The sequence below is a fragment of the Pseudopodoces humilis genome, chromosome 6, assembly GCF_049639895.1.
Source record: "Pseudopodoces humilis isolate 2021_Gansu_Grassland_sample_001 chromosome 6, ASM4963989v1, whole genome shotgun sequence".
Taxonomy (NCBI): domain Eukaryota; kingdom Metazoa; phylum Chordata; class Aves; order Passeriformes; family Paridae; genus Pseudopodoces; species Pseudopodoces humilis.
Genome location: NC_142205.1, coordinates 22,707,189 through 22,724,982, shown reverse-complemented (window position 1 = coordinate 22,724,982; position 17,794 = coordinate 22,707,189). Strand labels below are relative to the sequence as shown.

Sequence of the window (17,794 nt, the reverse complement as noted above, 5' to 3'; positions counted from 1 at the left end):
AGCCCTCATCATCCTTTCACACAATCATTTAGGCTGGAAAAGACCTCCAAGATCATGCAGTCAGCATTTCAGGTTATGTTGTGTTGTTTGCAAGAGAGAATGCAAGATCGACATCCCAGGCAGGGATGTGACTATTATCAGTGAAAGTCCTTTGCTACGAGAAAAGGGACTAGGGTCCACTGTCTGTTCTAAGGGCTGTTCAGACATTTAAAATAGCTCTCAAATAACAGACTACAACCCAGACCTTTCTCCTCCCAGGAATGGGCCATGATTACCGGATAGAAAAAATATCCCTTTTGAAGCTCCTTGGCAAGCAGCATAGATGCAGGTGGAGAGTTAGAGCCACATTTCCTTATAATTCTCAGGACACAGCACTCTCTTGAGGTAAGTATGCCTGAACCCCGCCAGCCAAGGAAGGCTCTGAAGCTCTTGCCCTCCTTCTTGGCAAACTCAGTAACTGGGAGGTATTAGCCGACTCTAATGAACTACTAACTACCCACACATAGATCAGCAGGCGAAGTCCCTCACACACACCTGGCCTTGCACACAACCACTGTACCCTTCCTGTTTCTAGAAAATCCACTCCTTGTGTGCCAGGCACACACTAAGCACACTTACCAACACCCTCAGGGGACCGCTTAAAGGACCTGAAGTGATTTTGGCTGGTACAGAGGGACCGGATAACATTCTTGAAGTACAAATGTACACATTCATAGATATTCTGAGACCTACAGAGATAGATGGAGGTTTGAAGAGGATGGTATAAGTGAGACTGACTTCTGAGTCACTCCCTAAGCTTCTATTTGCTTTGCTTAGGTTTCCCCGGGGGAAAAAAACAAAACAAAACAACAACCCAGATGTGTTTAAAACATCTGTGCTAGTAAGCAATGAGGAAAGGTATGACTTGTTTTTACTTCAGAATAAACACAGTGAACCCTGTGCCTTTGCCAGGCGGTTCTTTGGCTAACCACACGGAATCTGCCAGGATCCTCCACTGACTGCAAACCTCAGTAGGCTCTTTCAGTAGAAACACACGTATTTTACAGGCATTTCTAAAGGACCTGTGATTACAGTATGTACTCAAATAGGTAGAGATTCTTCTAGGGAAAGATCAGATCTTCCAAAGTCATAACAGGATAAAATATAAAACAGAAATAATGATTCAATTTTTAAAAATATATTTTAAGAGCTATGGATGAAAATGCCACATAAGAACAAGGTAACCCTTTAGTCGTTTTGATAAGAACATGCACGTATTATACACCTAGTCTGGCAACATTTAAGCTAGAAATTGTAATCTGTTTGAAGTCTAGATCACTACAATAATGCAGTTGGAGCAAAGTCCCAAACCCAGTTTCTAGGAGAGAGGCAGTGAAAGTGAACTTAAATGTACTGGAGAAGAAAAGACATCAGATTTCTCACAGTCTTTCTACTCCCAAAGTCAGATGAGGTATACTAACAGCATACCACGTTTACATAAAAGGCAAGAGCAGTATCTGAGAACTTTAACACTGCTAGGCAAGAGATCCCTGGGCAGCCCCCAGGTCACAAGGGTAAGAGTACAAGCTCGTTTTATTTCCTGCCTCTGGGTAATGTTCACAGCCTGGACTTTTAACTTTTTTAACCTGAACACTGAACTTTACTGTAACCTATCTACGTTTGCATTCACTTCTCTTTGTTAAGATAGAGCTACGGTAGAGGAGAGAGAATGAACACCTACTTCTTTACTTCACAGTAACCATAGCTGAGTGACAAAAAATTATTCAACCACCACAATTAAGCTCTGCTACAAAAATACCCTGAGGCAGAAGACAGTAGCAGTGCAGCGGCCCAGCCCCGACCAGGCCCGGAGCTCCCAGCCGTGCCCGGGCGCCCTGCGGCCCCACAGCCGCCCGCGCGCTGCGGGGGCCGGGCCTGCCCCGCCCGGGCCGTCCCGCGGCTATTCGTCGGCTCCGCGGCGGGCGGGAGTGCGGGGCGGGCGGGGCGGCGCCGTTCTCCGCCCCCAGGGGAAGGAGGAGGCGGGACGGCCCCGCTCGGCGTCCTCGCCATGAAGCGGCCGCCTTGGGCCCGCCGCGGCCCTTTAAATAGCGGCCGCCGCTGCTGCCGCTCCCTTCGCAGCAGAGCGTCGCGTTGAGCTCGGCGCGCATCCTCCTCGAGCATCCCCGCCGTGCATCCCCGCCGCAGCGCTCCCGCTCGATCCGCGGCGCCGGACCGCGCCTGCCTGCCCGCGGTAAGTGTCCGTGCTGCGGTGCCGGCCGGGCATCTCCCCGCTGCCGTCCTGGGGGGCCCTTCCCGCCCCAGAGCGCGGGGCGGGGGCGCCGCTCCCGGGGACGGAGCCCGCGGGGTCGGCCCGGCCAGGGGGGAGCGCGGTCAGCTCGGCCCGCACCTTTCTTCGGGGAGAAGGCGAGAGCTGCGGCCTCCGTTTCCCGGCCGAGGGGCTGCAGGGGCAGGGCGCGGCCTGGGGTCCCGGCGCCGCTGTGGTCGCAGCCTGGGGCCGCGCCGGTCCCCGCCGAACGCTGTCTGCAGCGGCGGGCGCTGCTCCTGCCCGGCCGGGACTACAGCGGCATCGGCAATTCCTCGACCCGAGGGTGGTGTTCGGGTGTCATGACTCAAAGCGACCGCAGAAACGCTTCTTTGGTGGTCTGTGTATGCTGGCGCTCCGGAGAGGTGTAGGCTCCAAAGCCTTGCCGGATTGGAGAGACGAATAGCGGTTTGTTTCCGGAGATCAGCCGTAAGAAAACGCTTCTGTGGGCCGCCGCATAATAAAATCTGAAATCACTAATACTCTTTGTTTTCCTTGAATTGTTGGCCGGTATTTTAATTTGTAACTCCCGATTTTCTGTTTCCCCCTCCTCTTACTAGAGCAATCATGTTTGAAATTAAGAAGATTTGCTGCATTGGTGCTGGTTATGTTGGTGGGCCAACCTGTAGTGTTATTGCACAAATGTGCCCCGGTATCAAAGTTACTGTTGTGGATGTCAATGAGGCCAGAATCAATGCCTGGAATTCAGACACACTCCCAATCTACGAGGTAAACATCACTGTTGTCCGTTCTTCCAGCCAGTGTTGCCTTTGCTTGCCACCCAGTACATGGCATTTCCCTATAGCCCATTAGTGAAGCTTGTCAAGCTTATTATAAGCACATCAGTGATGTCCTTTAAAAAGGGTATTCTGGAACAGCTGCTTGTCACTATTGCTCATTAAGCCAGATTTTTGAAATAGTTTAATGCAGCTGGTGAAGATGTGTATTAATGATTATATGGAGGGCCTAATAAGGAAAATGTAATTCTATATATAGTGAATTGTGCTAAATCATGCTGACTTTCTTTTGGGACCTGACTTGATCATAACAGTCTTCTTGCTCAATTGCAAATATTACCTGCTGTGTTGTAGCACAGTATAAATGTGTGATTCTGAGCTGTAAGCTGTATTTGCATTCTGAGTACTGCCAAAATCCAATCTGTGTGCTGTCCAGCTTTAACTGTGTCGAAAGATGAGGGAAGTCATGTTTCTGATTCATATATCTTCAGTCTGGCCTGGGAAAATTAGGCCAAGTACCACATGTCACTCCTTCATTACAGAATTACTTTAATTTGAAAATTTAATTTCTATTTTGCTTCTCTTAGCATTTGTTGTTTTGCACACTTTTTCATCATAAAACAATAGGTCTCTTTTTCTTCATTCTTTCATGAAATACAGTTTTTATAGATTTGAGTTCTTTAATAGGAGTGAAAACTTATATTCACTCATCTCCCAAAGACAAGGCATCTGACTGGTACTAACAGTTGCTCTTTTGCTATAAGAAATCATCTTCCCTCTTAAAACCAGAGCTATACTGTGAATAAGTCAAGATGAATAGACCTCCTTTGTCATACAAAATTCCAATGAAATTGTATATTGTTCAGATTAGCAGGTGAGACATGAATAAAGTTTTTGAAAGCAAGTATTTTGCTTTCTGTTATTACTTAGACTGAGCTAAAGTAGAGCTCGCCTTGGCATGTTTTTATTAAAAAAAAAACCAACCCAGACTTGTAACATCTGTTTCCTGGAATGGTGTCCTTTGCTTACAAAGAATGTACAAAAATTGCCAAGAGTTAGTTCAGACAGTTGTAAAATTGAGTCATTGCACAGTGAGGATTTTGTGGTTTTTTGGGTTGGATTGTTTTTTTCAGTGTCAGAAATTGTCTAGTGGGCTGCCTTTCTATTTGCATCCCATTGTGAGACTGTAGTTGGAATATTCAATGGGTTGTAAGATATGTTATTTTTGCCTGTTCTGACCTTTGTTTTTCTTCTAAGTGGGTGGTATTTGATATAAAATGAGACAGTAAAAATGTCTTGCGTAAGAAGGTTTCTGCTTTGTTTTCTTCTCTCCATACAGTGAACCTTTGCCTTTCTGGCAGTTCCTTAAATATCTAATGTCATGATAGGTGTGTCAAATTGGAGATATAATTGCCACCTGAAAGTGCATGACTGACTAATCAAACAAAAAGTAAAAGCTTTTTTTATCTGTGACCCCTGTATCTTGGTTACATTTTTAAAGACCATTCTAGTACAGAGGATTTCTCATTTGTGTGTGACCTCCTGCTTCTCTTGTCTGAGAGAAGGGAAAGCATTACAGCACCATATGGGTCTCTGGAAAGAATTACATCATATTATGGCTGTTGTGATTCCTTTGACACTGTAGGAGTGGTGCCATGATAAATTTAATCTGGCCCAAAGATGGGTGGTTGCTAAAAGGAGTGGTCTTGATTTCCTGTGTGTCTCTGTTGCCTGTCATTCACTGGATCTGGGCTTGCTTACTTGATGGAAGACTTCATGGGGTGTTTATTTGTGCTGAAGCAGTTTTAGATATGATATTGGGGGGATTGTGGAAAGAGGGAAAAGGAGAATTGGGACCATCTCCTTTGTTTGCAGTCTACGGAATATTGTAAGATTTCTTGAATCTACTTAACATCACTCTACAGGTATTCCTTTAATTGCTTCTCATGAAGCACAGGAATAACTGAAAGCTAAAATCTGTCTGTGCAAATAAGCAATTCAGTGTGGCTGGAAGTTTCAGGACAGCATTGTGAGTCTTTTGAATAAGAAAGCGCTTGACTTTTTTTACTGTGTAAATCTTCAGAAGCTTTACTTCTGCCAGAATGAAAACATGCTGCACTGACAGAGGAAAAAAAGGAAATATTTCTGTATCTGAAATTATATGCTCTTTGGGCATAGAGTTTGCTGTTCTTCTAACTGCGTTAATCTTAACAGGTTTTTTTATTGCTTCTTTTTCAGCCAGGGTTACAAGAAGTAGTAGAATCCTGTCGAGGAAAAAACCTCTTCTTTTCCACCAGTATTGATGATGCTATTAGAGAAGCTGATCTTGTATTTATTTCTGTAAGTTTAGGAGAAGAAACTTTTTTTTTTCTTATCAAATCATTATGTTGCTTTACTTTTAGGAAGTTGCCTTTGTTTTGTCATGTAGATTCAGTTAGCAGTATCATGTCATTTATCACAGATTTCTCCTTGTTTTTTTATGTACTATGGGGAAAGTTTTAAGTAAGCTTTTTATTTGTTTTCTTTATAGCCAGTAGCACCTTGGACAAATGAACAGGTTGTAAGTCAAAATGGTAATGTTGATGTTTAACTTGGTTAGGTATATGGAGTCAGAGCAGAATGTAGTGCAGCTCTGTCATTGCAGTGTACTGGTGAAATCTGTGGGACCTTGATAATAATGATAAAATTCATAGACAGATATGCAAAATTGTATGCTGGTTATTTGGTTACAAAGATGACCTATTTCTAGAAGCTTTTCAAAATAGTGTATTAATGGAAGCAGGGGTGGCTTTAATATTTCAAAGCTATTGACACCACTAGAAAGAGGATTCAGTCAAAAGATGAACCTTTCATAATCTAAAGGTTGTTACTATTGCAGAATCCAAAAGAACTGATTGCTATTTGCCTTGGTACTGCACAGTTAAGTTTTTTATTAAAGCCCTTTTTTTCTTGAGGTCCCTTCTTTGTTAGGGTACTGTAGTATGGAGCTCCCTTTCTGACAGTATTTCTCTTCATTCATTAAGTCTAAAATGAATGCTATGTGTCTGCATGACAGCCACTAATACAGCCCATATATTGCCACTTGTCCTTGGTTCAAAGCAAGCTGTTGTGTTTTACACATTTGCTGCCATTTCTTCTTTCCATTTGTAATGAAAAGACCCTCTGTCTTAATCTAAACTACGTGTTTTCCCTCATGTTGTCATTTCTGTGTACATCAGTACACTAATTCATTGGCCCTACACTTAGGTTTCATTACAAAGTGAGTTTAAACTATAGTTGCCTCACTGAAAGATTCTTACATGAGTCTTTGCACACCCAGTGTGGGACACGTAACAAAAAGTGGCTGTAAATAATCATGAAGAAATTACTGGTGTTTCCAGAATAAGGATTGTTTCACCAAAGCCTGCAGAGCTGCTATTAATTGCTCTTATTTAAATAGTATTTGAATAGAGACCAGTGAGCTTTCTGTAGAAAACAAAACGGGTAATTTAGACAGCTAATAACTCTTCATCTCATGTGGTAACCAGAATAATTCTGGGGTAGAAGCATTTTCCTTCCTCTGAGAAGGAAAATATCTGTCACTCTTAACAATTTTACCTTGCCTCTTAACACAAGGGGTACTGACCTGTAACATTTCTTCTCCTTTCACGTATTTGTAATTAGGTTAATACACCAACAAAGACCTATGGAATGGGAAAAGGCCGAGCAGCTGATCTGAAATACATTGAAGCTTGCGCTAGAAGAATTGTACAGAATTCAAATGGCTATAAAATTGTCACTGAGAAAAGCACAGTTCCAGTACGTGCTGCAGAGAGCATTCGTCGAATATTTGATGCTAATACTAAGCCTAATTTGGATTTGCAGGTAAACATAATCCTCTGAGTTGTGTATTTAAAGGCTGCCTATTGCTTTTGGCTTTTACTTGTTGTTCTGTTTTTTCTGTGCGTGTAGGTGCTGTCTAACCCAGAGTTCCTTGCTGAAGGAACAGCCATCAAGGACCTGAAGAACCCAGACAGAGTGCTTATTGGTGGAGATGACTCTCCAGAGGGACAGAAAGCTGTCCGTGCTCTGTGTGCTGTTTATGAGCACTGGGTGCCCAAAGAAAAAATCCTCACAACCAATACCTGGTCATCAGAACTTTCTAAACTGGTTAGTGTTGCTCTCTGCTATGATCTGCAATGAGCAAGGGTGTGAGATAAAGCTCAGAAGCAGAATTTTGTTGACACTAGAGTGATGCAGCTAGGAAAGACAGGTGAGGTTGGGAGGACCTAATGCATAGGTCAGAGGATCTTTTTTATTGATCTTTTCCAGTTCTGAGCTGACCTAGTTAATCAATGATTACAACTTTATGAAGTCTTTTTCTCACTTTTATTGCTGTTAGTTATCACTGAGGGCAAGCCTCCAGTGCTGCAGAAACTGACTACTGTCATAAAACAGTTCAAACTCTGCAAGTTAAGCATTATCTTGTTTTGCTTAAATCCCATTAACTGGCACCTATGTATTAAACTTACGTTACTCTTTTGTATGTTGATGGAGTTGCATAGATACTAAAGTAATCCTTTCAGTAGCAATTTCCTTTGGTCTGTGGATGTCTTGGTTTCTGGAAAAATGAAACTCTTTACTGTGCTTTTTATTTGCAGGCAGCTAATGCTTTCCTTGCCCAAAGAATCAGCAGCATTAACTCAATCAGTGCTCTGTGTGAAGCTACAGGAGCAGATGTTGAAGAAGTAGCAAGAGCTATTGGAACAGACCAAAGAATTGGAAATAAATTTCTCAAAGCCAGTGTTGGTAAATGAAAAATTCTTCCTTTCTTTTTCCCCACTGGGCTTCTCTTTACTAGTGCAATAGCAGTGTTTTGAAATAGGTAATCTGATTCTCTGAAATTTTCTGCAGCATTGGAAGTGCTTAATGTACGAAAATATTGCTGTAGAATACTAATAAATCCATTTGTCTGGTAAAATATGTAAAACTGAGGTTGCTCCAGACCCAGCAGCCTGAAACTGGAGAGTTCAGAGTGCATGGTTTACCCTGCCTGTGACACTGGAAAGAGGAGACTTAATTTTTCTGAAGCGTCACTGATGACAGTGCTCTCTAAGATGTCTTCCCAATTGCAACTGCTGCAGTTTTGTTTGGGAGTTGCTGCCAGTGGCCTGAGGAGGAGAATACCTCTAGCTCAGAATGTGTGATGACAGCTTCTAATTTGTTGGATGTGGAAAAGACCTCAAAGACTGAGTCCAGCCTTTGACCAATCACCTCCTTGTCAGCTAGGCCATGGCACTAAATGCCTTATATGGTCATTTCTGGATTAGATTTAGGAGAGAGTAAAATGTGATAAAGTGGTGATCAGTGCATCGAGCTTTCAAACTTCAGAACAAGACTAAAGCCTCTCTGTATGGTTTATGCTAGAAAGTGTGACTTTAAAAGACCTTATTACATATAACTTATCATAGAATCTATGCAAGAGTGAAAAATAGATTGCAAATTACCAAAAATTGCTACTAGGTTGTTATAATTCCTTCTACAGTGTGTTGTTTCTGGGACTCTGGTTGCTGTGCAAAGTTCTAGGTTCAAAGATCCCTCTGTCTCAGTTTTTCTTTGGTCAGCTATGGTGATCTTTGGTTATTACCAATGATGAGATATCCATTTTGGGGGTGCAAGAGGAAGAAACCTAATCCTAACACATTTGTTTTGAAAAATATTAGTCTAAATCTTGAGGTGAGGGGAGAACAGGCCCAGGAGCTTGTCTGCCTACTTTTGAGAATAGCCCATAGTTGCTTTTTCTCATGCAGGTTCAGGTTTCTGTGTTAAAACTTCCATTGATTTCAGTGGAACCTGAAGTATAGTTAAGCCTTCTGTAATTGACAAAATAGGTCCAGGAGTCTGTATGTATGAAAAGATTATGTCTGTATGTATGTATGAAAAGATTACAGTTTAAGTGAAATACTGGGAAAAGTTATAATGCTGACTATGTCAGTGATTGCCAAAAACTACTCGGTTCCACAGATTGGCTTGGATTGGTACCTTAGTCACCTGTAAAATAATTGCTTTCTCTTTCAGGGTTTGGAGGTAGCTGTTTTCAGAAGGATGTCTTGAACTTAGTGTACCTCTGTGAGGCACTGAACTTACCTGAGGTGGCTCGCTACTGGCAGCAGGTACAACTTCTTCTACAACTTTTTCAGAGGGTGGTGTTTCTTCAGCGCTCAGCTTTTTTTAGGCATTGAGCTTTTAAGTATTGTCCACACAAACTTTGTTTCAGCTCCAAGGAGATACCTTGGTGCTGATTGCCTTTATATTTCAGGGCCCTTGGCCTAACACTGGCATTTGATATTTGTGGCTGCTTAGGCTCTTTTGGGGTGAATTAAGTTACTTGGATCAAATGGATTGCAAAGCTGTCTAGCAGCAGTAGAAAATGCAAAGTACAAGCATCTCCTGTCTTTCTTTTGCAGTTTGGTATCTGCCCACTTAGAATTCAGAACTTCACAGTCTGCTTTTACAGTTCTAAAAGAACTCAGTAGATCTTACTATTTTTTAAAATCAACATGGTTGCTGTTGTTCCCTGGTTTAATGTTAGGAATTGTTGGGAAGATATGGATGCTCTCAGGCCTGGCTCCAATGCAGCAATGATACCCAGTCTGTACTAGCAGGCATTTCCCTATTAACCAGTGAAAGTCTCACCTTTCTTCCTAGTCCTGAACAAGAAGCTTTGATGCGTGGTATGGTCAAAAAACCCCCTTTGGTTTCTTGCCCCAATTTGTCTGTGGTGGTCAAATATAAGGCTGCCTAGCAGATGCCACCAGAATACCAAGTACGTGATTTGCCTACCTTATTAGCATCTTTGCTTTTTTTGGTCTTCATTTTGGTTAGTCTTTTTTCCCCCTTCACTCTTCTCCATCCCAGAAACAATTGGAACACTTGTATGTAATAACAAAATAATAAAAGTGAGGCATTTAAGTGTTTGAATTATACAGGTTTTGTGTATTGGCATCTGTTGGTGTGGATTAAAAAGGCTAAAAATATTCTCAGAGTTGTTACACGTGGCATGAAAAAAGTGTAGGTCTGGCAATGGGATGTTCATGTGACAGCAAGTACCCTAACACTGTAACTGTGTTCTAGGCTGAGACATGAAAAGCAGTAAGTTTTAATTTTTTTAAAAAAGCAGCCTGAAAAAAATCCTAGCCTTCAAACTAGATAATGTGTGTATATGTGCATCAGTATTCGCTCATTAACTAGGATTTATCTTAGAATTTGATAAATTAACTACATTTTTCTTCGGATTGCTTATGATACTGAGTTATGATAACCTTTTAAGCCTCTATTAAATTTATGTTTGGGTAGTTTGGCTTTGATTGTTAATGGACTCTATTTATAGCTGAAAATAGCTCTCTTCTGTACCATCATGGCTTGTATAATTTCAGGTAATAGACATGAATGATTATCAGAGAAGAAGATTTGCTTCCCGCATTATTGACAGCTTGTTTAATACTGTTGCTGACAAGAAGATTGCTATTTTGGGGTTTGCTTTCAAAAAGGATACTGGGGACACAAGGTAAGCAAGCTCAGGTCACCAATATGGATTCCCTGCTGCTGTCACCAGCCACCCAGCTAAATCCCAACACTGAATTGAATTAATAGCTGGATATGGGGCCCTATTTTTCTTGTGACTGAATTGGTTTGTAACAAGGATTAGTCTTTATTAAATGGGTGAGAACTGATTCTTGACCTCTACAACACACCTGAATCATGCAAAAGTTGCAGATAATTCTAGTCCTTACTAACTTGCACAGGCAGAGATAGATTTTTGACAGACTCCTTCCATTCTCCACAGAAAAGAATGCAAACTTTCGCAGCCGGTTCTAAGTTGCTTTGTGAAATCAAAGTTTCAGCTTGATTTCCTGAAGTGGTTAATTCTGCTTCCCTGTAAAGGTCAAACTCGATAAAACTCTTCAACTGCTGTTTGTGGGGAAAGCTTATAAACTCTAGGCCTTTATAATTTTGGTCACTAGAAGTCATCAGACTTATTATCTTTCTTGGATGATTCAGCAAAAGAGATACAAACCTTTTCATATTGTTCTTCTTGGTGTCTGTCAAATTACAGGTTTCCTGCTGGCATGGTTGCCACTAAGATATTTAATGTAAAAATGATTTAAGAACTCTGGCATTGCATATCATGATACTTGAAAACTTTCTTTACTTGGAACATGCCACCTGGTTCTTTAACTGATTGATTCTCTTCTCTAGAGAGTCATCCAGTATCTACATTAGCAAGTATTTAATGGATGAAGGAGCAAAGCTGCATATCTATGACCCTAAAGTACCTGAGGAACAAATCATCTTAGATCTCTCACAACTGGGTGTCTCAGAAGATAACCAAGGTAAGAATTCTTATATAAAGTTTATTTCCCTCTTGCCACCCTATTCTCAATATACATGTGTCTGTTTAAATATTATAAATTCATTTTCAGCATGACATCATTGTGATGTTGGTTGCACTTACTAGAAGACTGTTATAGCTCAGAGGATTACTCTCATTCTTCTTCCTTTCCCTGTAGCTTTTGTAGACAAATGCTAATTCTCAACTATTGTATGTTTTTCTTTCGATAAACACTCATTTGAATAGATGCCTAGAATTTTATCTCTGAATAATTAAAAGGAAGAGAAAGAAGAATGTCCAGAAGGACAGACTAGTTCTGACAGTTCCTTTGTGCCCCAAGTTCTGTCTTAGTTCTTTCTTACCTATCTAAAATAGAAAAAGAAGTGATTCCAAAATGCACTATTGAGCATTTTCCCTTCCCTCATAGCACTTCCAAATTACTTTTTTCCCTTACATTCAAGGAAACTTTAAAATAATCACCTATGATTACAGAGGTAAAGGGTATTTGGGACTTCTGTTTTCTTACTGGGAAGAGGGGAGTGGAGCTGATTGATGGGGAGAGTAGTTGAGGCTTTTAGAGGTGAAGAGAATGGAACAAATTGAGCTGTGATGAAGGATGAAAGGTGTACATTATTAGACGTGCCCTTGAATTAAAGGGGAAGGAGAGGTTTTCCTCTAGGCAGCTGCTCAGACAGTCCCTGGGGGAGCCACATGTGTCCCTTCTCTAGTGTGAACTGAGTATTAAATAGAAACTGTGATTTGCTACTGTTGTACAGACAATGAACTTTTTAAGAGTTGGCATTTGAACACTCCATCAGTACCTTCAAATTCTAGAGATGTGCTTAACTGTTTACATCAAATTTGAATACTTGACTTCAAACATTTCAGTGCTCTGACTACTCAGATGCCAGGTATGACCTGCTTTTATTTAAATAAGTAAAATCAAAGTATTAAGTATCTTGGTAGAAAATCTCTAGGTGAGTGACTCAAAACTTGTTTGTGTAGGGCAAGAAAGGAGGCTTATTTGCCAGAAATGTGCCAGATGGATGCTAAAGACATGCAGAAAAAAAATTATTTTCCTTCTGTTACAGTGTCTCGGTTGGTCACTATCAGTAAAGATCCCTATGAAGCCTGTGATGGAGCTCATGCCCTTGTAATTTGCACTGAATGGGATATGTTTAAGGTAAATGTTATTTTTAATTTAAAGTAAAGAAAAAAGAGAGTGTTATGCTACTTATGTATTCTATCTGCTTTAATTACTCTTTACAGGAGTTGGATTATGAGCGTATTCATAAGAAAATGCTCAAGCCTGCTTTTATCTTTGATGGTAGGAGAGTTCTAGATGATCTTCACAATGAGCTACAAGTCATTGGCTTCCAGGTAATGATCTGGGTGATGCTTCTTATGTTTCTTTCCTTCTGCTCTCTTCCCTATTGCTCTCCCTCCTCAGTGACTGAGTAGCAAGGGAAAAAACCTCTATAGCTGAGGATTTAAATGTAAACGTGTCTGTTCTTAAGTGTTCATTAGTACTGTCTTCCTCCACTATCTTACTCCTTTCACAGACTGATGTGCTTTCGAAGTTGAGGCTATGTCATCAGCATTCTGCAGTATAAACCTGCCTTAGATTCATTCAGGTTGGAAAAGACATCTGAAGTTATAGAGTGCAACCATAAATCTCACATCTGAATGGTGCTCTACCCTTCTTTGCAGCAGGCAAATAGTGGACAGTTAGGAGATAAATGGGAAAAACTGCTAAATATAATGGTTAAATTTATTCTAGGCATGATATTTGACTCCAAAACCAGCCCCTTCACTGGTTTCTTCCAGACCTGCAGTCTCTGCTGCTGCTACCCAGCAGAAGGGCTGAGTTTGTGTTACAACCTATGCCATAGCCCTTACTTGGAATCTTATTTTATAATCACAATATATAAAAAAAAAAAAAAAGGAAGAAGCTTTTGAAATTGACATTAACAGGATAGCAAAGCACACTTCCTGCAGAAGTAAATGTAAGCTGTAAGTACCATTTTTGCTCCTCAAAAAAGACGTAAGCAGGTTTACTGGAGGCATGAGACAAACACTGGACAAGGTGTAATGCAGGTAATAAATGTTTATCAGCCAGTGAAAGCTTCACTTGGACAAACTATTAAGGGAAGTTTTGGACTCTTCTCCCTTAGGTTTGCGTAACAAAGCTGGCTGATATTGGAAGTGAAAGCAATGAATGCAAAGATGTATCTGAAGATAGTGAAATGCTCAACTATTACGTGAGAGACTGAAGGAGATGACTGATTAGTCCTTTTAGTCCTTTGTGTTTGATAAAGATCAGCTAGAAGACCCAAACAATAGTGTTTGTTTATACCAGAGAGAGGACCCAGAAGTTTAACTTATTAGCTAAGTGTTTTGCCAAGCTAATAGCAAATTCTCTATCAAATACTAATCTGTGTGATATTTCTCCTAGGAGCTTCTCTTCTGAAGTCTTCTGTGGCTTAGAGACTTTACAGATCAGAGACTGTACTTTTGTATTTCTTCTATGAAATTCTAGTTGAATTTTTAACCAATCTGTGAGTTTGTCATCCAGGTTTATTATCCAGATTTTTCATCCAGAATATCATTGCAGAGGCATTTAACAACTGACCTACATTTTCTGCATAAAATAATTAAAAGCATATCTTTTATATGAGAGCATGTCTCAAATAGACAATCCCAAATTTAAGTTTTTAGGGCCCTAGTCTTTTAACTTCCCTTGTTAAAACCTGTTGCATTAGACAGCCTGATGCTAATAGCAATTTCATTGTATACAATCCAAACCTATGAATTTGAGTAGTTTAATTTTTTTTTTTCTCAGACTGGAGTTTAAATAACTTTAAACACACCTACCATTTCAATTATAACTTATTTCTACAGTTAAAGTTGTCAGGAGACATGAATGGGAAGATCTGTGATTCTTGGCAGAGTAATTAGTGATTTGACAAAAAAGTCTGCTCAGGTCTCAAGCAGGGAAAGCAGAGTAAGCCTTGACTGAAGGGCTTGAAGCACTTTCAGCATAGATGGAATTTGACTAATACTAAAATCACCAAATCCAAGAATAATCTGATAGAAGCATCTCTGACAGACACCATAAGAATAAAATCTGCAAGCCAGATGAGATGCATGTTTCAGTCATTTTACATTCCCTGTACTCCTGAGTACTGTGCTTACTCTCATAAATGTTTATACAATTTCTCTCTCGATATTTTTCCCTGTTCAAGCTGCAGGTATGTATACTGTTTGTGAACCAGCTTTTATAAAGCCATTTATAAAGCCAGGCAGTTGAAGCTGTTAAAGGGCAAATATGGTACATACAGCTCTCTTGACTGTTTAAACAGCACTCTTCAGTGTTAATTCAGATGTCTGCCTAGAATATATTCATCAAAATTTTGGTAAAATAGAATAGTTTGAAGTATTTTGTCTTTTGGAGCTTTGCATTTGACCTGCATTACTTAAGGGGAAAGCTACAGTTCTGCTTGTTTACTGAGTGTCTGAACTGTCTTACTGAGTTGGTGTTTTGTCTTCTACAAACTAGGTCCTTAGTGATTCATATTAGTCTGACCTAGAAATTAGGGGAATTTGCCTTGCTCTTTGCATGTTGCCATACCTTGCTTGTGTGTGTAGGCTTTGTTACAGGCCTTCACTTGTCATGTTGGCTGCCTTTAGCCTTTCAGAGTTGTGTTGCTTCAAAAACAGCCTACTGCATTATGGAGGGAAAAAGCTTTTTCTGTGCTAATTTAGTATAAATTTTTAGAAAACTGAGTCTGAACCCCCATTTTATGAAACAATTTATGGTGTTTGTATTTGTAGTCCTATGGAAGGTGAGGCAGATGAATGCTCAAATTGTCAAGATGCAGCTTTAAGCAGGCACCTGTAAAAGGCTGGTTGGTTGTTTTGGTTTCTAAAAAAACTCTTTGCAACTCCAATCACAGAAACTGTCTTTATGCACACAGTGCTTTGTGGCTTGTTTTATTCTGATGTTCATAAAATGTGTTTTTTGTAGATTCCTCATAGGTTGACATGACTGTTAGCTTGCCACATTCATTTGTTAAATGTATTTTCTTTTTCAGATTGAAACAATTGGGAAGAAGGTGTCAGCCAAAAGAATTCCTTTTGCTTCTTCGTGTGAAATTCCTAAATTCAGCCTGCAGGATCCACCTGTCAAAAAGCCTAGAGTATAATGTTTAATAGATACTGAAGGAATTCTGTGGATCTTCTTAGTGATAATACTGTAAGCCTATGCTTTTTTTAATGAAATATATTTTTCATAAATGAAACCAATTTTACACTAGAAATGGTACCTGGTACATGTGAATTCAGTCTATTTTCAAATCTCTATTTTTATAGCAATTTTTTTTGGTTACTGGAGATGGTACAAACCTGTTTTTAATGATTCATCTTTTAAGTGAAAAAGTTACCTTTGAACTGCAGATTTCTGCTTCCAGAAATGTTCCTAAACAGCACTTTAAATATTTCAAATTATATGAAATCAAAATAAATATAATATCTTTTTACCTTAGTCCAGTTATAGACTGTAATCAGTCCATGAACTGATTATAAACAGTCTGTATAAACTGTGATCTAAAGACTGGAACTTTGGTCTCACCAACTTTTTATTTTCTTTTGGGGTGATTCTTTGCCCAGTTAAGTATATGCTCCAGCTGGCATTGAAGTCAAAAAATCATTTGAAAGTAAATTGGTAGGGTTTAGGTCCAGTCCTAAGGTAGAACTGACTTCACCAATAATGTCCCAGTCATGGTTGTGATCCATTGGCACTGATGCAGTCTAAACTGCATCTGCTGGGAGACCAGATCATTCTGCAGGTATCAATCGTGTAATTAGTGCCAGTGGACAGCAGTTACAAACTGATCCAAGATACAAACTGGCAGATCTTCAGTTTTCATTCTTTCGTTATCTTGCCTACATTCCATGTGCAGCCACACTTTCATGTAATCAGTTTCCTGGGGCAAGTATTCCCTAAGTTACAGCAACACAACCTGTCTTCAGCAGAGGAGCATTCTGCTTGTTTGAACATTGAATTTAAGGAGAATTACCTTAATTTGGTATCAAGCCAAAACAGATAACAAAACAGAAAACAAATACTGGCTTCAATGTTACCTGATAGCTTTTTCCTTCATTACATACTCCATCTGAAAGCAGTCTTCTTAATGAATCTGCTGTGAAGAAATTATTAAGAATAAATTCAGCCCCATAAATCAGCTTCCTACCTCATTTGACTAGCGGGAATGAATACTTCCAATGTTCTTGGGATATTTTTTTGTCTTTAGTGTTACTTTGTTTCTACTTGTTACTATTCTCAATTGGCCAGTGCTATTAAAATCCTTGCGATGACAGTGTTTCTCAGTGTTTGGCTTGTTCCATGGGGTTGTGAGATGGAGGGGAAGATGGAGAAGGATGACCATGAACAGGTTTCAGAGTAGAAGGTATATACATCTTGGTTGAATAATAGTGTGTTGGGATAGTAGAGAATTATTCTGCAACTGCTCAAATAATGTCTTCTGAATTATTCAACTGGTGTGCCTTCAAGCATGGTGTATCAATAGTTAAACAAGATGTAAGATCAGTGTCTTGGTAATGAGTGCTATTACTGTAACTGCTTACCCACAGAAATGCACATACAGTTTGAACTTTAGGACAATTACTTGGAAGATTTATGGAATTTGTATAACAATTTGGATAAACAATACAAGACACTGTTACCTGACTGAAATAGCTGTGTCCTTGAACCAGATGCATCCAGATTCTGCATGTTTATGGCTCCCACATAGGGACTTAGTCTGCAGCAATCATCTGGCACTTTGGGCAAATATGCCTGAGGCTTTTTGTCCTACTGTGAGATTTTTCCTCACATCAAAAGCCACTCAAAGTGAGTAGGAATTATGGGGCCTTAAAATCAAACTGTCATCTTTCATCATGCCATTTCCTCCTCCCTATTGATTAGTGCTGCTTTCATGTAATGGCCCTGGGATGCAGCAATGGTTGCAATGCAGCCCTTGTAAGCACTGTAATCCAAGAGGCAGATCACCCTGGTTTTGCAGGTGAGTGCCTTCTTGGCTATCCCTGGCCCTGTAGCACCCAAGAGGGCAGGCTGGTCACTACTCTTTTGAGATTAAGAAGAGGGCTGACAAGTTGTACTCAAAGGATCTCTTGTCCTTGACTGTTCAGGTTAGCACAGCACTGCTTCAGGGCCCATCTTAACCAGGAGGGTGAGTAGAGGTGTCAGAAAATCAGAATGCATTTCTGAAACTTGCACACACCTGTAATAGTAGTGCCTCTACTAGTATGCCTCTAGTAGTATGGGACCTGTCTACATCAGTTTGAAGCAGATGATGAACTGTT

The 17,794-nt window shown here is 40.2% G+C and overlaps 1 protein-coding gene across 1 annotated transcript; it reads left to right on the top strand.

Moving 5' to 3' along the window:
* Nucleotides 1-2,028: 2,028 nt before the first annotated feature.
* UGDH (UDP-glucose 6-dehydrogenase) lies at nucleotides 2,029-16,791 on the top strand. The gene is made up of 12 exons (XM_005517768.3): nucleotides 2,029-2,230; nucleotides 2,863-3,031; nucleotides 5,278-5,379; nucleotides 6,703-6,903; nucleotides 6,991-7,188; nucleotides 7,680-7,827; nucleotides 9,097-9,191; nucleotides 10,455-10,585; nucleotides 11,278-11,411; nucleotides 12,502-12,593; nucleotides 12,680-12,790; nucleotides 15,505-16,791. Exons 2-12 carry the CDS (start codon nucleotides 2,870-2,872, stop codon nucleotides 15,613-15,615), a joined length of 1,485 nt encoding a protein of 494 aa, XP_005517825.1. The 5' UTR covers nucleotides 2,029-2,230; nucleotides 2,863-2,869; the 3' UTR covers nucleotides 15,616-16,791.
* Nucleotides 16,792-17,794: the final 1,003 nt, after the last annotated feature.